A 26,771-nucleotide genomic window follows, 5' to 3' on the forward strand; every position below is an offset into this window, starting at 1 on the left:
CAGGTGATACCCTTCTCCTCTCAGAGTCGTGAATGCTATAATGCCGCCAACACTATGAGTAAGCTAGATCCTGTTCTTATTTCATCCCAGTTATCTGCCCCAGAGCCCCCCTGCAGGTTCGGGGTTTAGAATAGGCCCGCGGTATTCCTGCCTGTCGTAAGAGGCGGCTAAAAGGAGTCTCAAACGTTTTGGCCTGTATTTGGTGGTCCCCTCTCGGGTTTGACCTCCATATTTCCAAATTCTTCTGAAGAGCGAGCCAGTTGGGGAAGGGCGCCTTATATGGTGCAGTGTGTCCATCATGCATCGAGACCTTTAGACAGCTTTCTCGTCGTCGCATTGCCGTCCCACTCGTTCTCCATCTCTTGGGTGAGGATACATTCCTGGGTGCAATTTCCACCATGCACTGTGCAGTGTTGCATTTTGCGGAGATGATGACCGTGGACTTCCTTGCACCAAATATCCAGCACAGTAGCCAGTTCGTTTGTGGTGGGGCCACCATGTACCCTGGGAACTGATGACCATAGCTGTTAAGTCCCATAGTGTGCAGAGCCACCATGTATCCTGTTGGTTGTCGCCCCCTGACAACATAGGGATCGCTCTGCTGATGCCTGCGTCATTAACTCCCCACGTCCGCCAAGGAGTAGATGCCGGTCTCCCTGGGGCATCGGGACTCCCGGCAATGGCCATACTGCCAGGTGGTCCTTGCTGAGACTGGGTGGCGCCCGTGGGGAGGGCCCTTGGTCGGAGTGGGTGGCATCAGAGCGGATGACCCGCAATGAAACGTGGTACATCATCTCTTGTTGGTGTCCAGCCATCAGCAGTCTCAAAGCGTTCTTGGGCTCAATTCAACGCTCAGAAATACGATCGCAAATTGTTCCCCTCCCTGGTCACACCGTGGGAGGAGCATAAGGCTCAGGATGGCAGTGACACTTATTCGCCCAGGTTCCTAGTTTGTATGAGAGCTGATGGAGTCTTTCATGTCAACAAAGCCTCAATTCTTTGTAGAACATTTAGAGGACAAGTTCAGGGATGTGGAGGGCTTGTCCAAAATGCGCTCTGGGTCAGTATTGATAAAAACGGCATCCTCTGCCCAGTCACGAAGGTTACTTGCTTTGTGACAAGTTGGGGGTGTTTCAGTTACCATCACACCCCATGAGAGTTTAAATATGGTCCAGCGTATTATTTTCCATAGGGACCTTCTTTTGCAGTTTGATGACGAGGTGCATGCCAATTTAGTGCGTCGAGGTGTTCATTTCATCTGGCGCATTCATCGGGGTCCGAAGGATAATCAGATTGCTACTGGTGCCTTCATCTTGGCCTTCGAAGGTGATATATTACCGGAGAAGGTCAAGGTGATGGTCTACCGCTGCGATGTCAAGCCATATATCCCTCCCCCGATGCGGTACTTCAAGTGTTGGAAGTTCGGCCATATGTCTTTCCGCTGTATTTCCAGCCTCACATGTCGAGACTGCAGATTCCATCATTTCCCAATACTCTACGTGCTCCGCCTCCCATTTGTGTCAGCTGCCAAGAGCATCATTCATTTTGCTTGCCAGACTACAGGATCTTACAGAAAGAGCGGAAAATCATGGAATATAAGACCCTCAACCGACTGACCTATACTGAGGCTAAGAAGAAATATGAACGACTGCGAATGACTTCCCCATGTACCACTGCTCCATCAGTTCAGTGAATTCCAGTCGGCTCACCAAGCCGCACAACTCTGCATGCCCCCTTGCCCATGGGTGGGCACTATCCACCCTGTTGCCCCTGCGCCACCTGCCTCAGGAACAACACCCCCGCCAACCTCCCCCCCCCCCCCCCCCCCCCCCCCACTCCCACCCATCGGGGACGTCTGTCACCGCTTCTAAGCCGGAGAAGCATCCATCTTCTTTGGCTCCTCTCACTCGCAAGGGGTCCCTTGGGTCTCTCCCTCTCCAGGTTTACACGAGTGGGAAGGATGATGCCCGGCAGTGGTATAAGTGCCCACTAGCAGCTGGTAGTAGGACTCGACAATCGTCCTCCGTCCTGGAGACTGAATCAGTGAAGCCCTCCCAACCAGTGAAACCCAAGGAGCAGCGAGAAAAGTCCAAGAAGAAGATCTGTAAGATGTGGCACCCACCCCGCTGCAACCTACAGGCTTTCTGTCTGAGGGCGAGGTAGAGATTCTGGCGTCTGCTGAGGACCTAGATCTCGCCAGACTCTTGACACAATGGATGTCACTCGCACATGTACTCAATCGCTGGTAGCAGGTGACCCAGCAGCGTAATCTGCCTCCTCAGTCCCTTCATGCCTTTCTCGGCCATGGACAATGTCATCCTCCAATGGAACTGCAGAGGTTTTTTCCACCATCTTGCTGAGCTCCGACAACTTCTCAGCCTTCACCCTTTCCTCTGCATTGCTCTTTGGGAAACTTGGTTTCTGGCAATGAGAACCCCCACCTTCCGTGGCTATCGCGGTTATTATAGGAACCGGGCAGCTTATGAGAGGGTATGTGGTAGCGTTTGCATCTACGTCCTTCACTCCCTCGACAAACACCTTTAGAGGCTGTCGCTGTTCGGGTGTGGACGCCTCAGGATGTTACTGTCTGCAGTTTCTATCTTCCACCGGATGGTGATGTCCCGCAGCATGTCTTGTCTGCTCTGATAGCCCAATTGCCACCACCTTTTCTGTTACTGGGCGACTTCAACGGATCAGAGGCAACAGGCCAAGGCAGCATCGTTGAGCAAGTATTGGCACAACTCGACCTTTCTCTTTTAAATAATGGTGCCTTCGCACATTTCAGTGTGGCGCATGGCACATACTCAGCCATTGACCTTTCGATCTGTAGCCCTAGCCCATTACTATCTGTCCAAGAGAGTGTGTATGACGACTTGTGCGGTAGTGACCACTTTCCGATCTTTCTGTCACTGCCACAGCATCACTCTTCTGGCCGTCCCTGCAGATGGGCTATGAATAAGGCTGACTAGGACTTGTTCACTTCCATTGCCACTATTGAGCCTCTTTCCAATGACGCCATTGATGGGGTGGTTCACTCGGTCACCACCAGCATCGTTACTGCCGCAGAATCTGCCATTTCCTGTTCTTGTGGGTCCCCTCAGCAGAGGACTGTGCCTTGGTGGTCGCCCGAGATCGCTGAGGTGATTAAATATCGCAGGCGGGCACTCCAGCATCACAAGCGGCATCCCTCATTGAAACACCTCGTCGCCTTTAAACGGCTCCATGCGTGAGCCCACCGCCACCTTCGCCAATGCAGGCAGGAATGTTGGGAAAGGTATGTCTCCACCATTGGCCTCCGTACCTCTCCATTACAGGTTTGGGCCAAGATTAGGCGACTCTAGGGCTATCAGACACCCATCAGCGTTCCTTTGCTTTCACAGAATGGAGCAGTCTGTACTGACTCCGACACAATTGCAAAGTGCCCTAGCAGCTTGCCCTGAAACGGCTCCTGGGCCAGATCGCATCCGCTGTCAGATGCTCAAACACCTCTCGTTGGACTGCCAGCGACACCTCCTAGACGTCTTCAACCATATCTGGGTTGAGGGTGAGTTCCCATCGTAGTGGCAGGAAGGCGGCGTAATCCTCGTGTTGAAACCTGGCAAGAACCCACTGGAGGTGGACAGCTACCACCCCATTAGCCTCACCAACGTTCTTTGCAAGTTGCTCGAATGCATGGTGAGCCAGAGGTTGAGTTGGCTACTTGAGTCTCGGGGCCTTCTGGCTCTGTCTCAGGGTGGGTTCTGTAAGGGCCGCTATGCCGTCGATAATCTGGTGTGCCTGGAGTCTGCCATCCGTACAGCCTTTGCCCGCCGTCAGCATCTGGTCGCCATCTTTTTTGTCATGCGGAAGGCATATGATACGACATGGCGACATCACATCCTCCCTACACTGCATGGTTGGGGTCTTCGGGGGTCCACTCCCGATTTTCGTAAAAAATTTTCTGTCGCTTCATTACTTCCGTGTGCAAGTTGGGCCTCCCATAGTTCCTCGCGAGTTCAGGAGAATGGGGTACCGTAAGGATCTGTCTTAAGTGTCTGCCTCTTTTTGATTGCCATTAATGGGCTCGTTGCGGCGGTGGGAACGTCTGTCTCATCTTCCTTGTATGCTGACAACTTCTGCCTATACTATAGCTCCACTAAATAATAATAATAATGGCGTGTGATGAGGGCCTCCCATCGGGTAGACCGCTCACCTGGTGCAAGTCTTTCGATTTGACGCCACTTCGGCGACTTGCGCTTCGATGGGGATGAGATGATGATGATTAGTACAACACAACAGCCAGTCCCTGAGCGAGAAAATACTCCGACCCAGCCGGGAATTGAATCCGGGCTGTTAGGTACGACATTCTGTCGCGCTGACCACTTAGCTACCAGGGGCGGACTATAACTCCACTGGAAGCTGCTGAACGGCAGCTGTAGGGCGCTATCCGAAAGGTGCTGTCTTGGGCTGTAGTGCATGGCTTCCAGTTTTTGGCTGCCAAGACCTGCGTTATGCATTTCTGCCGGCGATGCACTGTTCACCCTGAGCCACGGCTTTATCTTGACGGTGAACCTCTTGCTGTGGTGGAGACATTGGTTTTTGCGATTGGTTTTCGATACCCGGTTGACTTGGCTGCTTCATATTCGGCAGCTGAAACAAATGTGCTGGTGGCATCGTAACGCTCTTCGTTGCTTGAGTCACACCAGCTGGGTGTTGATCGGTCTACCCTTCTACGGCTGTACCAGGCGTTAATTCAGTCCCATCTAGATTAGGGAGCCTGGCCTACGGTTCAGCATCCCCTTTCGCATTGCAGTTTCTTCACAGCGGGATCCAACTCGCCACTGGAGCTTTCCGGACAAGCCCTGTCAACAGTATACTTGTGGAGGCAGGTGTTGCTCGATTGCGGTTCCAGTGCCAACAATTACTGGCCGCTTATTCTACAGACGTTTTTAGCTTGCCCGGGCATCCCAATTATCGTCTCCTGTTCCCTCAGTCAGTTGTCCATCTTCTGGAATGGCGGCCCCGGTCAGGGTGTATGATCGCGGTTCGTGTCAGAGATCTTATCTCTGTGCACTTGAGGTATTCCGTCTTCCACCTTCTTTCCGGGCCCCTCTGCGTATACCCCCCGTGGTGTGTGCCCCGCTTGTGCCTTCGGCTCGATTTGACACAGGGCCCGAAGGACTCTGTCCCTCCTGACGCTCTCCGCCGCCACTTTCTTTCAATCCTTTCCGCGTTTCAAGGCTCTGATGTTGTCTATATTAATGGTTCAATGGTTGCTGGTCGTGTCGGTTATGCTCTTACTCTAGGGGATCATTATGAACAACTCTCTCGGAGCATGCCCTCAGGACAGTTTTGCGGCAGAAAGTACTTTGCACGTGGGGTGAAGAATGGTGCTTCCTGCCTTCATCTAACAAACTTAGGGCCATCGAGGAGGCTACCGGTGTGTGGCACTCCTCCTTGCGGGCTTCTTGTAAGGACTCTGTTGTCCTCTGCCGGCTGCGCATTGGCCACACATGGATAACGCACAGCTCTTTATTGCACCGCGAGGACCTACATTTATGTCACTGCAGGTCAGCTTTGACTGTGCTCCACATCTTGTTGGGCTGCCCACTTTTAACTCCGTTCAGGCAATTGTTTGTGCTCTCTGATACGCTTTCTGCACCTTTATCAGATGGCGTTGCGATGGCAGATTTAGTTTTGAGTTTTATTCGTGCAGGGGGCTTGATAAGTGTTTGTCCTTTTTTGCGTTGAGTCTGGCCTTTGGCCTACGATTTTAGACTGCGGTTTTTAGTGCATTTCTTGGTGGTTGGCTTTTCCTTTTTTTTTTTGTTTTTGTTTCTATGGTCGGCCAAACACTGTCACACTCAGTGTGATTTTAATTCCTTTTGTCTGGTCTCTGTCTGTGTCTTTCTTGTCCTGTGTCGTCTCTTGTCATCTCCATTGTTTGTTTTTATTCCTTGTGGGGGTTTAATGTTCATGGATAAGGTACCGATGGCCCTAGTAGTCTGGTCCCTTCAATCCCACAAACCAACCAATCTGCCCGAGAGCCAGACAGTGTTAACATTCAGATTTTGGAGCACCTTTCTCCTGCGAGCAAGCACTTTCTCATTCAAACGTACAATCACATGTGGACAGATGGCATGTTTCCCAGATGCTGACACGAAGCTACTCTCATACCCATACCGAAGCCTGATATGGCCAAGCAACTTCCTTCTAGCTTCCGCCATGTTTCTCTCATCAGCTGTGTTTGCAAGGTGACGGAACGTAGGATTCGTGACTGGCTGATATAGTGGCTCGAGTCTTGAAACCTACTAACCACTGCACAACATGGATTTTGTGTGAGCTGCTCTGCAGTGTACCATCTTGTCACTTTGTCCTCTCATGTCATGAGCGGTTTTCTGTGGAAATACCAGACTGACTCCATGTTTCTTGAGTTTGTATCCTCCATAATCTATACATGTGGGGCTTCAGAGACCCATTTCCTTTAGGAATTTTTAAAAGACAAGAGTTTTGAAGGTATGTGTGGGTCCTGCCAGGAGAACAACACGCCTCAAGGCTCCGTCCTGAGTGTTGTCCTCTTTGCTATTATGGACTGTCTCCCGCCAGGCATCACTGGCACCCTTTTTGTCAATGCCTTTGTGATCTATTGCAGTTGTCTCATTGAGCAGTGTCTTCAGCGACATCTCGATCGTCTTTACTTGTAGCGTATTGACAGTGGCTTTTGCTTTTACACTGGCAAAACCATATGTATGAATTTCTGGCAGCACCATGGGTTTCTCCCACCTTCTTTACATCCTGGCCCTGTTGCCTTTTTATTTGCTAATACTACAAAATTCCTGGGGCTTATGCTTGATAGGAAACTTTATTGGTTCTCCCATGTCTTACCTGGTTGCACGCTGTCCCAGTCAGTCCCTCAATGTGTGCTAAGTGGTGCTACCTGGGGAGTGGGTCGGAACACCCTCCTCCGTTTGTACCAATCTCTTGTCTGTTTGAAACTAGATTATGGCTGTTTCGTTTGTTCGTCTGCACGCCCGTCCATCTTAGGCTGTTTTAGTGCAATCCACTATCATGGAATGTGTTAGCCACTGGCACTTTTCACACTAGCCCGATTGAGAGTATCTATGCACAAGCTGCCGAACTACCACTGTCATATTGGTGTGACGCCCTCCTCGGCAGATACCCAGGCCATTTGTCTGCCTTGCCTCGCCACCCATCCTGTACCCTCTGTGTCAATGACTCCCTTTACAGCCAGTATGGAGTGTGCATTTCTTTTGTTACTTCCTGGATTTCACTTGTGGGGTTACTGCACCTGCAGCTTAACTTCATGCTGCCTGCCGTGTTCCCGGTGGGTGTGAACCCTTCACCACTTTGGCTTGATGCGGCAGTCCATGTGTCTTGGTCTTCATTCGCTTCCTAAGGACACTACTCCGGATTCAATTTATTGCTCTACATTTCTCGGCCATTGCCTGCAACTTAGTGATGGCACCTTCGCTTACACTAATGGCTCTAAGACTGACAGTCGTGTCGGGTGTGCGTTTGTCATTGGCACAGTCCATTTTCAGTATTGGATTTCAGAACACTGTTCAATTTTTGCAACAGAGCTCTTTGCCCCTCTGTGTGCTGTACACAGTCCATCCTTTAGTGCAGCATGTTGAAGAAAGCTTTCACTTATCCCCTCAGGAAGTGAATGTGATGTTGGCATGGGTTCCTGGTCACATCGGCCTTATGGGAAATGAGGCTGCTAATGATGCTGCCAAGGCTGCAGTCCTCCTATCTCAGCCTGGTAGCTCTTCCATTCTGTAGGATGATATCACTGTCTGTTGGGAGATAGTGGCACTTTGGCATCACCACTTGTCTTCTCTTCTGGGGAACAAGCTCTGGGGAAATAAACCTCTCCCAGCAAGTTGCCCAACCTCCTCTTGGCCCCCTCATCACAAGGAGATCAATTTAGCTAGCTTGTGTATTTGAAACTGTCTTTCTAGCCATCGCCATTTGTTAGGTGGTGCTCTGCCCCCACTTCGTGCTTATTGTCATCAGCGTTTGATGGTTCATCGTTTCCTGACCCAATGCCCTTTCTTTCCCCGCTTATGTTTCATTGTATGTTTGCCATCTGAGTTATCGGCCACTTCAGCAAACTATGCATGGGCTGTTGACTGCGTTTTACTTTTTACCCATCGTAGCAATCTGATGAAGGACATTTAACCTTTGGTTTGGGAACTCCACTGTTTCTATGGCCTATTCATACACCAAGGAGCAGATGCCCGTCACCCGGGACTTTGGGACTCCCGGCAATGGCCATCCTGCCAGGTGGCCTTTGCTGCGGCTGGGCGGCGCCGGTGGGGAGGGCTCTGGTCGGAGTTGGTGGCATCAGGGCGGATGAAGCGCAATGAAGTGTACAATGTCATCACTTGCTGGTGATCAAATGCCAGTGGTCTCTAAGCGTTCCAAGTCACGGTACAATGCAAGGTAGTATCATCCTAAATCGTTCCCCTCCCTGGCCACACCATGGGAGGAACGCCAGGCTAAGGATGGTAGTGAACCTTTTTCGCCCCGGTGCCTTGTATGTATGAGAGATGATGAGGACTTCTTTGTCTTGATGAAGCCTCAGGTTTTTGTAGAGCATTTAGAGGACGCGTTTGGGGTGGTGGAGGGCTTGTCCAAAATGCGGTCAGGGTCAGTCTTGATAAAAACGGCATCCTCTGCCCAGTCACAGGTGTTACTCATTTGTGACAAGCTCTCAGATGTTTCCGTTACCATCGTGCCTCATAAGAGCTTAAATATGGTCCAGGGTATTATATTCCAGAGGGACTTTCTTTTGCAGTCTGGTGACGAGCTGTGCGCCAACTTAGAGTGACGAGGAGTTCATTTCGCCTGGTGCTTCCATCTGGGTCTGAGGGATATTCAGGTTGCTGCTACCTGTGTCTTCATCTTGGCTCCATGTGCCTCGCCTCCCATCTGTGTCAACTGTGGGGAGCATCATCCCCCTTGCTCACCAGACTGCAGGAGTTTACAGTGAGAAAGGAAAATCACGGAATACAAGACCATGGACTGGCTGACCTACACTGAGGCCAAGAGGAAATTTGAGCACCTACATCCTGTGGCTATGATCTCCTCTTATGCCGCCGCTACGAGAGCAGTTGTAGCCCCATCAGTTCTCTGAGTTCCTGTCAGCTCTCAGAACCGGAGGAGTACACCTGCCCTCTTGATGGTGGGGGGCACTTCCCTCCCTGTTGCTCCCTCACCACCTACCTTAGGAGCACTGTCTCGCTAGGAAGGAGTCCCTTGGGTCACTCCCTTCCCAGGTTTCTGCTAGTGGGAAAGATGACACCCGCCAGTGGCTGAAGTGCCAAAAGCAGCTGGTCGTAGGGCTTCACGATCATCCTCAGCCTCGGAGACTGAATCGGGAAGCCCTCCCAGCCAGAGAAATCTAGAAAGAAGACCCTCAAGCCCAAGGGAATTGCGGTGGCACCCACACCCGCTGCCTAGAAGCTCTGCGTCTGAGGATGCGGTGAAGATTCTGGTGTCCACTGAGGAACTAGGTCTCGCCAGACTCTGACACAATGGATAAAGCCTGTTCAGGAAATAAGTTGGTGGTAGCAAGTGACCCTGAGGCATAGACTGCCTCAGTGAGTGTTTTATGCCTTCCCTGTCTCACGATCACCTCATCCTCCTGTGGAATTGTGGCAGTTTTGTCCTCCACCTGGCTGAGCTACGGCAACTGTTAAGCTTTACACCTGCTTTCTGCATTGCTCTCCAGGAAACCTGGTTCCCGGCAATGTGGATCCCTGCCTTTTGCAGCTACAGTGGATATTAAACTTCCTGTCACATTAAAACTGTGTGCCAGACCGAGACTCAAACTCGGGACTTTTGCCTTTCGCGGGCAAGTGCTCTACCATCTGATCTACCCAAGCACGACTCACATCCCATCCTCACAGCTTTAATACCGTCAGTGCCTCGTCTCCTACCTTCCAAGCTTCGCAGAAGCCCTCCTGCAACCAGACGGGGCATGAGTCTTGCTGGGGTGCTCAGTTTGTAGAGCACTTGCCCGCGAAAGGCAAAGGTCCAGAGTTCAAGTCTCCGTCTGGCACACAGTTTTAATCTGCCAGGAAGTTTCGTATCAGTGCACACTCCACTCCAAAGGGAAAATTTCATTCTACAGCGGATATTACAAGAACAGTAGCGAATATAATAGTGTGTCAGGTGGAGTTTGCATTTATGTCCTGAACATGGTAGGTAGTGAACATGTTCCCCTTCAAACTCCTCTTGAACCTGTGGCTGTCAGGATACAGACACCACATGAAATAACGGTCTGCAATGTATATCTCCCTCCAGATGGTGCAGTGCCCCTGAATGTATTGGCTGCACTGCTTGATGAACTCCCTAAACCTACCCTACTTTGGGAGATTTTAACACAAATAATCCCTTGTGGGGTAGCACCATGCTTACTGGCCATGGCAAAGATGTCAAAAATTTACTGTCTCAATTCGACATATGTCTCTTAAATACTGGGGCTGCCACGCATTTCATTGTGGCTCATGGTAGTTACTCAGCCATTGATTTATCAATTTGCAGCCCAGGACTTCTCCCATCTATCCACTGTAGAGCACATGACAACCTGTGTGGTAGTGACCACTTCCCCATCTTCCTGTCACTCCCCCGGCGTCATGCCCATGGACGCCCGCCAAGATGGGTTTTAAACAGGGCAGACTGGGTAGCCTTCACGTCTGCTGTCACTGTTGAATCTCCCCCACGTGGTGCCATCGATGTTGTGATGGAGCAGGTCACTACAATGATAATTCCTGTGGCGGAAAACGCGATCCCTCTTTCTCCAGGGTGCCCCTGGTGAAAGACAGTCCCTTGGTGGTCGCCGGAAGTCGCTGAGGAAATTAAAGAGCGTCGGTAAGCTCTACAGCGATATAAGCGGCACTCTTCTCCAGAGCACCTAATAGCCTTTAAGCAGCTCGGTGCCTGCATTCGCCAGCTTATAGAACGATGGAAACAGGAGTGTTGGGAGAGATACATGTCGACCATTGGGTGCTTTACATCACTCTCCCAAGTCTGGATGAAGATCAGATGTCTTTTTGGGTACCAGACCCCAACAGGTGTCCCTGGCATTAACATCAATGGCGTGTTATCTACCGATGCAAGCGCAATCACTGAACACTTCGCTGAGCACTATGCTCGAGCCTCTGACTCCTTGAGCGGCCTAAAAGTCTATCGACCAGTGCTACCCTCGCCATCCTTTGGTAGTATCCATTCAGGGGTCCATCTGTGCCCTGGAATGGTCCCGTCATTCAGTGGTGTTTGTGTGGACCACAGGACACGTCGGAATTCCAGGCAATAAACTTGCCGACAGGCTGGTCAAACAGGCTACGCGGAAACTGCTTCTGGAGATTGGCGTCTCTGAAACTGACCTGCATTCTGTCATCCGTTGCTGGGTTTTTTGGCTTTGGGAGACGGTATGGCATAACTGTATGCACAGCAAACTGTGTGTCATTTAGGAGACTACGAATGTGTGGAAGTCTTCCACGTTGTCCTGCCGGCTCAACATTGGCCATACGTGGCTAACACACGGTTACCTCCACCATCGCGAGGACCCACTTCGGAGTCGCTGTGGCTCACAAATGACTGTCGTCTCCACGTCTTGCCGGACTGTCCACTTTTAGTTGCTCTGCGGCGGATTTTTAACTTCCTCGGCACCCTGCTTTCGGTGTAGGGGGACAATGCCTCAACAGCAGCTTTAGTTCTACATTTTATTCATGAGTGTGGGTTTTACCATGTGATTAAGTTTTAGCACATGTCCTTTGTCCCTTTGTATCCTCCACCCTAGCCCTTTTATGGTGGAGGTTTTAATGTGTTGCAGAGTGGCTGGCTTCTCCTTTTTGTTCTCGTGGCTGTAATGTGCTTTTTTGTTTTACTCTCTTCTACATGTTTCTTGCACATTTTTTGTTTTCTTGTCCGATTTTGTCCGTTTTAGTGTTTGTTGCCCTTCTGTCATTCTTGTGGTTATCTCCTTTCCTCCAGCTGTTTTTTGTATGCCTTGATTATTTTACTCCCACGCTTGCAGAATTATTTTAGTCGGAACAAGGGACTGATGACCTAGCAGTTTGATCACTCCCCCCCACTTTTAAACCAACCAACCAACCTACCTACCCATCCATGATTTTCTTTCTTCCTCTCTAACCTCCATTAAGTAGATGGCCGGTCATCTTCATTTGGACCCCTGGACATGACAGTATTTCAGGGAATAAACATGCTGACTGGCTGCCAAAGTTGGCTACCAGGACGCCAATTTTGGAAATGGTGGTAGGAGGGGGTTCCCAGAACTGGACCTTCGATTGATTTTAAGCCATCGGTTGATCAGTTATTGTAGTTCTGGAAATTGGAAGTGGCCAGTCATGGACTCCCAAAACAGAGGGCAATGAAGAAGACAAAGATCACATGGCAGTCTTCCATTTGCACTTCTAGCCGGGGATCCGCTGTTCTTTGCCAGCTATGCAACGGCTGAACTTTGCTGACACGTGACCACATTCTCAGGCACGAGGACCCAACTTCCTGCCAATGTGGTGCCCATCTGACGGTGGCCTGCATCCTGCTCGACTGCCCAAATTTGACTGCTTTGCAGTGCTATCTGAACCTTCCCGACATGCTACAGCTCCAGTGGAAAGTATATTGTCACTTGACACGGAAAAGTGTGCTTTCATTAAAGATACAGTGTATTTTCACCCAGAAAAAATTGTATTTTTAATCAGGAAATCCCAGAAAAATCTGCGAATTTCTTTTTGTCTGCATATACTCCCTACGTAGTCAAAATATTGGAGTAAGGTGACCTGGCTGTTTGACACCTTGATGTCATCTTGGGTCCAAGCCAATGGCATATATTGGATGTTTCGCTACTTCAAATGCCCTTTAACCCTTGAGCAGAAGCACCTTTGTGTAAAGTGTGCCAACCACAAATAACCTGTCTTGTACCATTCTATTGTTTACAATTGCGAGCACATACCTACTTCTTCATTACTGTTTCACATAACACAGTAATAATTTGTGTTGACATACATCCAAGTACCCTAATATAAAGTAAACATAGACAGGTGAGAAAAAAGTTTTGGTCCAGGCGAGGAAATGACGCAGATTCTAAGCTAGCAGCACAGTTCCACAATTACGCAATTACCTGTTATGTAATTAGTAAACAAATAATTTGTTGGCAAGTTCAGATGCAGCTGCACTGTTTAATGCTTAGAGTAGGTCATTTCTATGGGTTAACACTTCTATTTGGCAATAGTGATATAATGAAAGGTTTATTTTCTTACTGTTTACTTCAAACAGTGATTTAGGTCACGTAATGTAAGTTTATTTTATCATTGTTTAATCACATGGAGTAAACTGACGTTTTGCTCATAAATGTTTACCTCGGTAACATAAAAACAGCTGTTCTTTGCACGTGTACGAAGTATTCTTGTTACGAAAAACGCCTCACCGGCGTGAGGATTAACTTCGGAATTACCTTCATAAAATATTGTTATAACACATTCTTTAGCTTGGGTGTAGAAAGCTTAATGAATCTGGTCTGGATGCAGAGAGTCCCCTCTGTCTTCTACGCAGACTTCCAGTTGCAACAATCTGCTCCCTTGTGCCGGCAGGTGAAGTCGTCATCCCTGGGCCGCAATGTTGGCCTCGGGGGCCTGGGAGTGGGCGGTTCGGGGAAGAGCTGGAGCAGCAAAGATCTGCCGTCGCTGGGGGGCGGTTCAGGTGGCGGAGTGGGCAGCTCGGCACTGTCGTCCGGCTCCGCCAACTGTGCACCGTTTGGCGTGGGGCCTGCGGACGGTCGGTCCCGCCTGCGGGCGGTGACGGAGCGGCTGCACGACCTGTACTGCAGCATGCGGCAGGCGGAGCAGCGCGACGGCCCCGAGCCCTTCCAGCCGGATGTCTTCCTGCATGCCCTCAGGTCAGCAGCTTGCGCTCGGTGTTGTGGTTGTCACCAGAGATCGGAGATCGAGTGAATACAGTACTAATGTTCTGGCTTGCCTACATCATTTATGAAAGCTCTGATTTTTAAATAATGCTAACTGGCTTACTTCCTTCTTTCCTGCTGTAGTTCTGAGAGTATGAAGAGTCTGATAACTGTGGTGCTGTTGTCAGTTCGTATTGCTCAATTCATTGTCTCTTGCTGAAGCATGCAAGAGTTTAAAAGCTTGTTGTGACTTATTGTCAGCACAGATGATGAGTTCAGTCTTGTTGCTGTAAAATAGCACTGACAAAGTAAAATGACAGATTGTCGGGATCAGGTGGCCTTGTAAAGAAACAGTGTTTTGTGACTTTTTTATTTTTTCATTTTTTATTTTTTTATTTTTTTATTTTTTTTTTTTTGTGGAGGGGGGGGGGGGGGAGGGGGTAAGATGAAAATTAATTGATGCAAAGCACACAATTTGAAATGTGTTCCTTTTAAGGAGGAACAATATCTGGAATAAGTTTCACAAGATTGTCCACACTTCAGATGAAAAACATACAAATTTTGTACAGTGCAAACAAAATGGGTGTATTCATGTTTGTTCCACGTCCAGCGTGAGAAAGCGTGAGTTCTGTGTTGAATGAAAACTGGGCACAGAGCATTGTCAATGTTATATCCCACACCCGTGGGTTCCTTTTTAAGGAATATTCTTAAAAATTTATTCTACTTACTAGCAATTCATCAAGAACATGAACACATTTAATCACACTATGTGAGCGTGGAAGTAGTTGCCAGGCAGTAATTGATGAAATCATAATGAAATTGCTTTTAACAAATGGGAATTTTATTTACTTTACTAGTGTCTAAAAACATTTTTTAAAAGAAACATATTTAAAATTATAATCAGAAAGCACCCTCTAAATGTCAAGTTACAATTTATTCAGAGGCAGAAAGAAACAAATTTTTGACTGTATGAGCTTTCGGGCTGAGAACCTTGCTGCTCGCTTTTGACACTGCCGTAGTTACGACCGCTCACAACCACCTCTGTAAGAGTACCCTGGTGCCAATCTGCAACACACCAGATTACTTTAAACTAAAAGTTTTAACAATTCTCACAAGCACACAGACTATGCACCCCATAGGAGGGATGGAAATGGTACAAAACACTAAAATTAAAAAATTACTTTCCCACCAAAGATGCAACTTGATTTTAACTTATAAGAAAAGTCTTACAGTGGAAGCGGTGGCAACTGTATGTACTAAAATGACCATTTAAATAAAAGCCCATGAAATGCAATCTTGTATAAAATTATACAATGTGGCCAAACAAGTTAACATGCTCTACAGTGCACAGATACCGCCTTTCAAGGTGATAGGCAAGATCAAAACATATTTCAGGAATTAGGCCATTACACTCCAAGCAATAAATTCGTTAACACACCAAAACTGACAAACATGACAGAGGCACCCCCAAATCGCTCTCCCAAACCGTCCGCTGTCAGCCGCTTCAACGGATGCAGGAAGGCGCGCCGATCTCCCGTCTTTCCTAGTCCACACCAACTGACCGACTGCTCCGCTGCTCCGTCCGCGACTGCTGCTCCATTGCAACTGCTCTGCTGGTGCGTCTCCCACTCACTTCCAGACACACGATGGTGGAAATACTGGCTCGGACCCAGCCATGCAGAGGAAGCACTCCCACTAGCAAAACAATGTCCCTGCACCAGGAAAGGACCAAGCCAAGCTCCACAAGATGGTAATTGACCGAGGCCGCGGCGCGTAAATCGCGAAGGTAGTCCTGAACTCGCTCGCTCGCTCAGACAAAATGTGTTTCTAACCTGTTAACTCGCAGCTGGGCCTATAAGTACTAACGTGAATTGCATCTTCCACTGGAATCTGCTGTTATGAAGTCTTACTGATTAATAGTACTACAGAAAAATTTAATTTAAGATCAATACTCGATAAAAATGGTATAACGGCTTGTTTACAGCATTCAGTCTCTTCTGCGTGACAGTACTCATTACATGCTGGAAGTGGTGCCTTATGCAACTGATAATCATTTAGCATGATTTTATTTTATTGTACGCCAGTACAGCCGTAACTAATTATAAGTAGGCCCATGGAGTTCCCATCATTATGGGACTAATAACAGTAAGATTCCATAATAGCAGATTCCAGTAGAAGATTCAGTTTTCGTTTGTACTGGCACGCCTAGTTGCGAGTTAACAGAGGTGTAAAAACGTAGTTTGCCTGTTCATCTGAGTGAGCGAGTGCAGGACTACCTTTGTGACGCACGCGCCGCGGCCTGTCTTTCTTGTAGGCCTCATAATTGACGGGGCCCAGAAGCGCTCGGAGAACCAGTTACACCACGACGTCGCAGCTCGCACCGGCCAGACATGTCGTGGGTTGACTCCTGTTGCTGTCCTGTCGACCACGAAGTCGCTACCCCTCGCTATACGGCGCGGCTCACTGGACTCACGTGGCGACCTCACATGCGCTGAGGCTCAAGGCGAACAAGTCATCCTGTGTCTCGGTGCGCAACTGACCAACTGATCGATCCAACCGCCAATGAACATTGCCTGAGCAAATTGGAGCAGACTGGCGGCCTAACGCGCAGACTCAGCAGGAACTAAGCCCTGACCGGGCGACCACTCGCTGTGTTCTCTCACTGGCGGAGTGGAAAGACTCTCATTTTGCCAGCTTTAAAGGTTGTTTCAAACGACAAACATACTAGCACTGCGCACGACAGACAGACACTAACTGCCTCACAAATGCGGACGAGCGACAGACTAGCAAGCAGGGGATGAGAGACTGGCCCAGACTGACTCCAGACTGACTGACCGACCCACTCTGACTGACCCCAGCCTCATCCAGACTGACCCACTCACCGACTCCCAGGCTGACCCCTCGGCGAGCTCATAGCGCCCCTTAAATGCACGTGAACAGCAACCTTTCCCCCTTTCCCACCAGAGGGAGACACAAAAGCTGTGATTGCCACAGCAGCGCCACTGCCAGAAACGGAGAGTGACTGCCTCACACTATGTGCTGCGGCGTGCTCTTCAAAACAGCAATTTTTACCACGGCTCAATCCCTGTGACAAAAAAAGCATGCTATTTCTGTAGTCGTTTCATCGTGGCAACTTGCGTGTATGAGCTAATGGCAAGTTGTGAAGCTTAGTATTCATTTGTATTATTTATTTTAATAGTCACTGTTTAGTGATTGCACTTCGTCCTTGTCTCATTTTCTCATACTTTCATTACACACTGGGTAATACCTCAAAAGTGTGTGTATTGCAAAGTATTTGTTAGACATTATCTCAATAGATTTCAAATATTGAAATAAATTAGTAGCAGTCTTCAAAAAAGTTGCGCCTGTATAAATGTATGTATAACCCTACAATGTTCACTGCTAATGGATCGGTCATATGCTGGTATTAAATTGCTTCTGTCATTCAGGCAGGTTGGATGTTTGTGACATTTCAACTTGCTCTTGAGAATTGTTATAAAGGCAAAATCGTGATTGTGTGAAATAAATGAAGAATAATTTGCAGTTGAATGGTAGAAATTTCTTTCAAAACGTAGAAGGAATGCTGTGAGTCTGCAGTTTTACTTGTGAACTCTTGTACTTGCTCTGGTTTTTGAGCAAGCTGAATCAGACGGCAGACATGGGTGTCGAGTTGGCTGTAGTGGAGACTAGAGTGTCAAGTTTATGGGCACATGGAGACTGCAAGTTCGGAGATGACATTTTAGCACTTGCTGTCAGATTTAAAGCGAGTAGAGTGTTCATTTCTGATCTCTAGTTTCAGCGCCGTCAAAGATACTGTGTGAGTTATGCACTTTTGTAACAGTAATAATAATCTTGTCACGTCTGTAACATGCTAATACGGTCTAGACACTGTATTTTGGCGGTCAATCTGGCCGCTGTCTTGAGGTGAGAGCAGTGTTTGCTAATTTTTACAGGGAATGATTATCACCGTGAATGGCAATCCTTCTGTATGCCGCAGAGAACAAAAAATGCCTTCGTGAGAAATCACCATTTCTGTCCCATTATGCAGAATGAAGCCACAGTGCTCCAGAGGGATTGGATGCGGGTTGAGGAGTGCGATGGAGCTTGGAAGTGTCTTATTTGTCAGCTCTCGACCGCAACAGACATTACTTTCCTATCCTCTAGGAAGCCGCACTCAAGCAGACTCGGTGGCCTCCCGAGGCACTGACGTCTCTTTTACTTGTGAAAGTTCGTGATGAATTCACAATGGACTGTAGCACAGTTTCATGTCGGACTAATTGTTTTCGTGGTGGTAATATAAGCGTAGATGATAATCAGATGAAAACAAAAAACCTCATCAGAAGAATGAATTGTGAACCTTGCACAGACACTCCTGAAGGAGATTGCAGTGCAACTTGAGGAATTCTCTGAAGCCATGGGAATTCCTCCAGTGTCAGTATTTCGTATTCTGACAAATACTTTGAAGAAAAGAGAAATTTCTGCAAGATGGGTCCCACTCTGTGTGACTGAAGAGAAGCAGAAACGCCTGGACATTGCAACTTTGCTCAAACAGAGACTTGATAGTGAAAGTCAGTTTCTTTGTGTCATATTCACACTATGGATGAAACATGGGTTAGAAACTTTGAAAACATCATGCAAAACGTGCACGGAAAAATGCACAAAAAAACTGATCTCAGTTGCTCAAGGCTGGGCCACTCATCCTCCACAACAGTGCTAGTCCGCATATCGGCAGTGTTGTAACCTAAAAACTGGGAAGTGTTGCTGCATTCTCCTTACAGTGTGGACACGGGCCCTCCAGACTTCGGCGTATTCCCGAAGTTGAAAAAGCCTTTATGTGGACATCATTGTCTCTGTGGAAGAGCTTTCTGCCACTGTTACCTGAGCCATTTGCAGACGACGTGGTGTCTTGGATGGAATAATATATCTTCTGAGGCGTTGGGATTCAGTCGTAGAGAAGCAGGGAGACTATATCTAAGGACTATAAACAGGTATTAAAGAAAGAAAAAAAGTGTAAGTAAAAAATTGGTGTGCATTATTTATGAAATGCCCGTCTTAATTGGTAGAGTGGACCTTCTGTGCAGTGCTACTAGCCCATGCTACGTGATTCCCCCTTTTGTAGTTGAGTGAGTGCACTGAAAAAGAACTCAGATCTATTTGAGCTATGAAAGATGTAAACCATTTTGTGACAACTCTCCTGTATTGTAATTGCATTCTCTTATCTGTACAATTACTTTTAGTCTTGAGTGATATGGAGTCCTAATATATTGTAGCTCACAATATGTTATAACATGCACTGCTGTACTGATTTTGACACTAGAGACTCGTGTGACAGTTCTGATACGTTTTTCGTTTGTTCGAGTATTTTCATTCTTGCCCCCGCCCTTTTCTGTGACTTCAAAAGCCAAAGCATAAGTGAGCCTCCACAGCTGGTGGAGATGCACATTTGCCATCGCGCCTCATCAACATGCTGAGATGACTCCCTTTTGTATCCATCTGGATATACTGGATTTGCTGTATTGGTCTCAGGTAATGTGGAGGTGCTTGTCCTAACCCTGCTGCAGAGAAAATTATTCTTGTAGCAGGAGTGGTCTGTGGTGGTGTGGAGGTTAGTTTACCTCAGGCAACTGCAGAGAAAATTATTCTCACAGTAAGTCAGGCCTATGTTGTTGTCCCTGGTGTGCCTGATGGCGCAGTTCTACAATGAGATGTTTGTGAGATTGACAAAACTTTTTGTAGAAGGCACGTGTGCTCTTTCGGATTCTGTCCCACAAAGTGGGATTAGCATCTTTGCACCGCAGACGAGTTGAATACGGCCTTAGGAGGTGCAGAGTGAGTTTGAGGGCAGTTCTGCAGATCTGTTATGTAAGTCGGTGGCCTTCTCCCACACTACAGCGATGTACTCTTAATGCTGGTCGACAAGTGTTGGGTAGTGTAATGCTGTGATATGGCTGCAGTGATGACTGTGGATTAAGCAGAAGCTGCGAGGTGCCCCACTGCTCTGCTTCTGATGCCACATATATACAGGGCGTTACAAAAAGGTACGGCCAAACTTTCAGGAAACATTCCTCACACACACACAAAAAAAGAAAATATGTTATGTGGACATGTGTCCGGAAACGCTTACTTTCCATGTTAGACCTCATTTTATTACTTCTCTTCAAATCACATTAATCATGGAATGGAAACACACAGCAACAGAACGTACCATTGTGACTTCAAACACTTTGTTACAGGAAATGTTCAAAATGTCCTTCATTAGCGAGAATACATGCGTCCACCCTCCGTCGCATGGAATCCCTGATGCGCTGATGCAGCCCTGGAGAATGGCGTATTGTATCACAGCCGTCCACAATACGAGCACGAAGAGTCTCTACATTTGGTACCAGGGTTGCGTAGAGAAGAGCTTTCAAATGCCCCCATAAATGAAAGTCAAGAGGGTTGAGGTCAGGAGAGCGTGGAGGCCATGGAATTACTCTGCCTCTACCAATCCATCGCTCACCGAAACTGTTGTTGAGAAGCGTACGAACACTTCGACTGAAATGTGCAAGAGCTCCATCGTGCATGAACCACATATTGTGTCGTACTTGTAAAGGCACGTGTTCTAGCAGCACAGGTAGAGTATGCCGTATGAAATCATGATAACGTGCTCCATTGAGCGTAGGTGGAAGAACATGGGGCCCAATCAAGACATCACCAACAATGCCTGCCCAAACGTCCACAGAAAATTTGTGTTGATGACGTGATTGCACAATGGTGTGCGGATTCTCGTCAGCCCACACATGTTGATTGTGAAAATTTACAATTTGATCACGTTGGAATGAAACCTCATCCAAGAGAACATTTGCACTGAAATGAGGATTGACACATTGTTGGATGAACCATTTGCAGAAGTGTACCCGTGGAGGCCAATCAGCTGCTGATGGTGCCTGCACACGCTGTACATGGTACAGAAACAACTGGTTCTCCCGTAGCATACAGTGACGTGGTCAACGTTACCTTGTACAGCAGCAACTTCTCTGACGCTGACATTAGGGTTATCGTCAACTGCACGAAGAATTGCTTCGTCCATTGCAGGTGTCCTCATCGTTCTAGGTCTTCCCTAGTCGCGAGTCATAGGCTGGAATGTTCCGTGCTCCCTAAGATGCCGATCAATTGCTTCGAACGTTCCTGTCGGGACACCTTCATTCTGGAAATCTGTCTCGATACAAACGTACCGCGCCACGGCTATTGCCCCGTGTTAATCCATACATCAAATGGGCATCTGCTAACTCCGCATTTTTAAACATTGCACTGACTGCAAAACCACGTTTGTGATGAACACTAACCTATTGATGCTACGTACTGATGTGCTTGATGCTAGTACTGTAGAGCAATGAGTCGCATGTCAACACAAGCACCGCAGTTAACATTACCTTCCTTCGATTGGGCCAACTGGCGGTGAATCGAGGATGTACAGTACATACTGATGAAACGAAAATGAGCGCTAACATGGAAATTAAGCGTTTCCGGATGCATGTCCACATAACATATTTTCTTTATTTGTGTGTGAGGAACGTTTCCTGAAAGTTTGGCCATACCTTTTTGTAACACCCTGTATATGTGTGGCACAGGTGAGCTGTTGGTCGAGGATAACCCCAAGACACTTCGTGTTCTTTACTCCTAGGATGGGGACTCCTGTGGGTTTTTCAGGCAGCACATTCCTTTGGGTGAAGACTGCTGCCTGGCTGTTGATGGCGTTGAGTTTAAGTTGGAGTAAAGGGGACCCCTCGCAGAACAGTAGTATTGAGTTGCTGACAGCCACACAAAAAAAGGATTGAATTTGCTAGCTTGTGAAAAAATGCCCCCTCTCTCCCCTCCTCTCTCCCCTCCTCTCTCCCCTCCTCTCTCCCCTCCTCTCTCCCCTCCTCTCTCCCCTCCTCTCTCCCCTCCTCTCTCCCCTCCTCTCTCCCCCCTCCTCTCTCCCCCCTCCTCTCTCCCCCCTCCTCTCTCCCCCCTCCTCTCTCCCCCCTCCTCTCTCCCCCCTCCTCTCTCCCCCTCCTCTCTCCCCCCTCCTCTCTCCCCCCTCCTCTCTCCCCCCTCCTCTCTCCCCCCTCCTCTCTCCCCCCTCCTCTCTCCCCCCTCCTCTCTCCCCCCTCCTCTCTCCCCCCTCCTCTCTCCCCCCTCCTCTCTCCCCCCTCCTCTCTCCCCCCCTCCTCTCTCCCCCCTCCTCTCTCCCCCCTCCTCTCTCCCCCCTCCTCTCTCCCCCCTCCTCTCTCCCCCCTCCTCTCTCCCCCCTCCTCTCTCCCCCCTCCTCTCTCCCCCCTCCCCTCTCCCCCTCCCCTCTCCCCCCTCCCCTCTCCCCCCTCCCCTCTCCCCCCTCCCCTCTCCCCCCTCCCCTCTCCCCCCTCCCCTCCCCCCTCCCCTCCCCCCCTCCCCTCCCCCCCCCTCCCCTCTCCCCCCTCCCCTCTCCCCCCTCCCCTCTCCCCCCTCCCCTCTCCCCCCTCCCCTCTCCCCCCTCCCCTCTCCCCCCTCCCCTCTCCCCCCTCCCCTCTCCCCCCTCCCCTCTCCCCCCTCCCCTCTCCCCCCTCCCCTCTCCCCCCTCCCCTCTCCCCCCTCCCCTCTCCCCCCTCCCCTCTCCCCCCTCCCCTCTCCCCCCTCCCCTCTCCCCCCTCCCCTCTCCCCCCTCCCCTCTCCCCCCTCCCCTCTCCCCCCTCCCCTCTCCCCCCCTCCCCTCTCCCCCCTCCCCTCTCCCCCCTCCCCTCTCCCCCCTCCCCTCTCTCCCCCTCCCCTCTCTCCCCTCCCCTCTCTCCCCTCCCCTCTCTCCCCTCCCCTCTCTCCCCTCCCCTCTCTCCCCTCCCCTCTCTCCCCTCCCCTCTCTCCCCTCCCCTCTCTCCCCTCCCCTCTCTCCCCTCCCCTCTCTCCCCTCCCCTCTCTCCCCCTCCCCTCTCTCCCCCTCCCCTCTCTCCCCCTCCCCTCTCCCCCTCCCCCTCTCCCCCCCTCTCTCCCCCCCTCCTCCCCCCTCTCTCCCCCCCTCCTCCCCCACACACATCCTGTTGCACAGTAATGCCCATTTCCACACTTCCAATCAGGTGAAGACTATGCTTCATCAATTTGTTTGGGAAACTCTGAAACATCCTCTGTATAGCCTGGATTGTTCACCGTGTGATTTTTCACACATTTGCTGACCCAAAGAAATATGTGTGGACATCGATTTGTCAGACAAGGAAGTGCAAGAGAAGTTGCGGTTGCGAATCAGTCAGTAGCTGAAACAGGAATTGATCATCTCCGCTTCCAGTAAGGTAAATGTCTAAATGTGTGTGGTGATTACTTTTGAGTGAAACAAGTCTGAGGTGACATTGTGGACGGTGTTCAGGAATGCACACTTCTAGCTCATTTTCCACTTGGGCCACAGAATCAAAGTGCCCAGCTTGACTGGCACTGTCAGATGATCACATGGAAGGTGGACTGGTGCACTGTGATCTTCAGCCATGAATGCAGGTTCTGCCTGCACGCAACTGATGGTTGTTTGCGCTTACAATGTAGACCTGGTGAGTGCTGTCTGGCAGAGTGCATTTGTCACACACACTGGCCTCACCTCGGGCTTATAGTCGGGGCTGTGAGAAGCTCCAACTCTCGTTCACCTGTGGTCTCTCTGGAGCGGCAGTAACAAGTGCTCGGTACGTGTCAGAATGTTGTTAGGCCCGTTCTTTTGATGTTCTTGCAACAGGAAGGTGGTGATGTTCCAGTGGGGAAAATACTTCCCACTCACTGCCTATGAAACTCCACGTGCTCTGCAAGAGATGCAGCAAGTTTCCTACGCAGCACGATCTCTGCATTCGGCTACAATTAAATATGCGTGGAACATGATGGGGGGGACGAGAAGTGACTCTTCAACCGACAACGTGTTCAGAACTGTGTGAACAGCTAGAGCAGGTGTGGCATAACACAACCCAGGACAGTATTCGCCATCTGTGCAATCTGCTGGTTACCCAAATCGGGACCTGCATTGCTGCCCATAGAAGCTATGCCATGTACTGAAATGGTTTGGATCAATACCAGATATCTCAGAACTGCATGTGCTATTGATCTGTAAATATAATAATTTCATGTACTCCTTATGCACTTTTGCAGTGATAAATCTTGAGTGAATTGTAACCTCCAACAGGATGTTCTAAACTTTCATCTGGTAGTTTACTTGTGATACGTGAAATCAGTACTCAAACATTGATTGCACACAGCAGTTTGATGCAACTCTCAGATTTTCTTGAGAAAATGACACTGAAAATTTTCCGATAGCCTTTAATACAGTAAAGTAAGGTCAGTTTTTCGACAAGCTGTGTGGTTCGGTGGTAGACAGCTAGCCTGCCACATGGGTGCCTAGTGGTTGGTTACTGCCTGTGGTACATTTTTAAACGAAGGTGCCCGTTCTACTATCAATTCTGCAGTGAGTTCGATATGTAAATAAGAAAAAAGTTAATGTGTAATGGTTTTTAAAATTTAAACAATCTTTTCGTTGCTGATCTTTTGTAAAGGTCAGTAATTAAGAATTTATATTTGCTGTGAAAACTGGATTTTGTGTGCAATGTATAGTTAACATTAAGACAACATGTAGTCATAAAAACAATTAGATATGCTTTAATTATCATATTTGATGAACTTTAAATTTTAGATGATGTAGTTATTTGAGAGAGAGAGAGAGAGAGAGAGAGAGAGAGAGAGGATGGGCAGGATGATGGAGTGGAGCAGAATGGCTGAAACAAGAGTCGAACCTCCGATTATCTTTCAAGTGTTACAGATTACCTCCCCCTCCCATCTTTATATGTTCTATGCTTCACAGAAATACTTGCAGAACATGCACGTTTGCTTAAATATTTACATTGACTGGGAATCAAACACAGGCCACCCACTTAGCATGTGGGCATTCTACCATGGAGCCAAGCTGCCTGTCATAGAATTGACCTTTCTATAGGGTACTGAAGACACTCTGAAGACTTCAAATCAGATTTTCTTGAGAATTTTTTAGTAGGGTCACCATTTAGTGAGGCTGATAATAGTTCTGAACTTCACGTACTGTGAATATAAAAAATTCTAAGAATTGGACTGCCAAGTGGTTTCTTAGTAAGATAAAGTAGGGTGGTGCCCCATCTATGTAGAGAACAGAGTTCTTAAGGCTTTGTAGACAGAGCCTGAGCATAACATGGAACAAAGCTGTTGTCATAAAAAGGCAATGCTTGAGTATAAGTAAGACCACAATTTTCTTGACGTGAGAGCCACCTGTCACTTGATAAATCGACTCTTCGCGTATGAAAACAGTGTACAAACCTTGCACTACCTGTCCCTTCGCTGGTGCCTTCCATTGTCAATTTCTTGAATTAGTTTGAAAGAAACATTAGTGTACGTAACAGCTGCTGCCGCGAATGGCTGAGGCAGTATGTTCGCTTTGACATTTTCGTGCTTTTACTCACTAGGTTTTGCACTTTGCTGTAATTTTGCAACAGTTAAGTCATGTTTCTTAAGAGAGCAAGACATTTTGGAAGCTCAAGAGGAAGGAATTGCTCAGCAACTCACCTCCCACTTTTGCCTTGGAAAGATGAATATGCTTGTCATTATTTTAAAATTTGTAATCTGAAGTAAATGTGAAAAATAAATCTTGAAGCTTGGTATTTTTTTAAAATATATATTAATCTTCAAGGTACATCAAATCCACGTGTGCCAGTAATGCTTAAATGCTGGCATAAGTGCCCAGTTTCCTAGGCCGGATATTTTTTAAAGCGTTTATCACATCTCATACCAAATGTACTTACATAAAGATTTCAAACATGTTGGAAGTGAATGAGTCTGGTAGTCGTTTTCTCTGCAAACATAAATGATCCACAGGAGGTAGCCCCGGTCTTTTGTAACCATGCATTCACTTCAGAGTGCTCTCTTCACCACTCTCGCGGTGATTCCGGTTGCCAGTTTGCCCAGATTCTGTGACGGAGACTGTTTGCTGTAATGTGTGCTCCTCCTCAGGGAAGTGAACCCGATCTTCGAGGGCAACCAGCAGCACGACGCGCACGAGCTGCTCGTGTGCCTGCTGGACACGGTGCGCGAGACGTGCCGCCTGCTCGCGCTCGTGCCGCGCCCCCCTCCGCCGCCGCCGCCCCCCGCGGTCCCGCCCCCGGCCACGGCGCCGTCCCCTCAGCCTGCCCCCCCCACCAAGTCCGGCTGGGGAGTGCGCAAGTCCTGGAAGAAGAAGAGGCCGCAGCCGCCCCAGCAGCAGCAGGGGAAGGCGACGTCGGGGTCCGTGTCCGCACTGCGCGGCAGCTCGCCCAGTCCCGTGCCGGAGAACTCGGCCGCGGAGACGGTCAATGGAGTAGCCTCGCTGGCAGGTGAGACGATGCGTGAACTGTGTCGTAAGTGCCCTTTTTTTATATCATCAGTCTACTGACTGGTTTGATGCGGCCCGCCACGAATTCCTTTCCTGTGCTAACCTCTTCATCTCAGAGTAGCACTTGCAACCTACGTCCTCAATTATTTGCTTGACGTATTCCAATCTCTGTCTTCCTCTACAGTTTTTGCCCTCTACAGCTTCCTCTAGTACCATGGAAGTCATTCCCTCATGTCTTAGCAGATGTCCTATCATCCTGTCCCTTCTCCTTATCAGTGTTTTCCACATATTCCTTTCCTCTCCGATTCTGCATAGAACCTCCTCATTCCTTACCTTATCAGTCCACCTAATTTTCAACATTCGTCTATAGCACCACATCTCAAATGCTTCGATTCTCTTCTGTTCCGGTTTTCCCACAGTCCATGTTTCACTACCATACAATGCTGTACTCCAGACGTACATCCTCAGAAATTTCTTCCTCAAATTAAGGCC

At 48.7% G+C, this 26,771-nt stretch overlaps 1 protein-coding gene across 1 annotated transcript in view; it reads left to right on the forward strand.

Moving 5' to 3' along the window:
- Positions 1-26,771, forward strand: part of LOC126109539 (ubiquitin carboxyl-terminal hydrolase 1) — a 90,367-nt gene that overhangs the window by 11,095 nt on the left and 52,501 nt on the right. The window contains exons 3-5 of the mRNA XM_049914557.1: positions 13,620-13,924; positions 25,922-26,024; positions 26,094-26,280. Of these exons, the coding sequence (XP_049770514.1) occupies positions 13,620-13,924; positions 25,922-26,024; positions 26,094-26,280 (595 nt within the window). The remainder of the gene's footprint in view (positions 1-13,619; positions 13,925-25,921; positions 26,025-26,093; positions 26,281-26,771) is intronic.

Source organism: Schistocerca cancellata, chromosome 12 (assembly GCF_023864275.1).
Source record: "Schistocerca cancellata isolate TAMUIC-IGC-003103 chromosome 12, iqSchCanc2.1, whole genome shotgun sequence".
Taxonomy (NCBI): domain Eukaryota; kingdom Metazoa; phylum Arthropoda; class Insecta; order Orthoptera; family Acrididae; genus Schistocerca; species Schistocerca cancellata.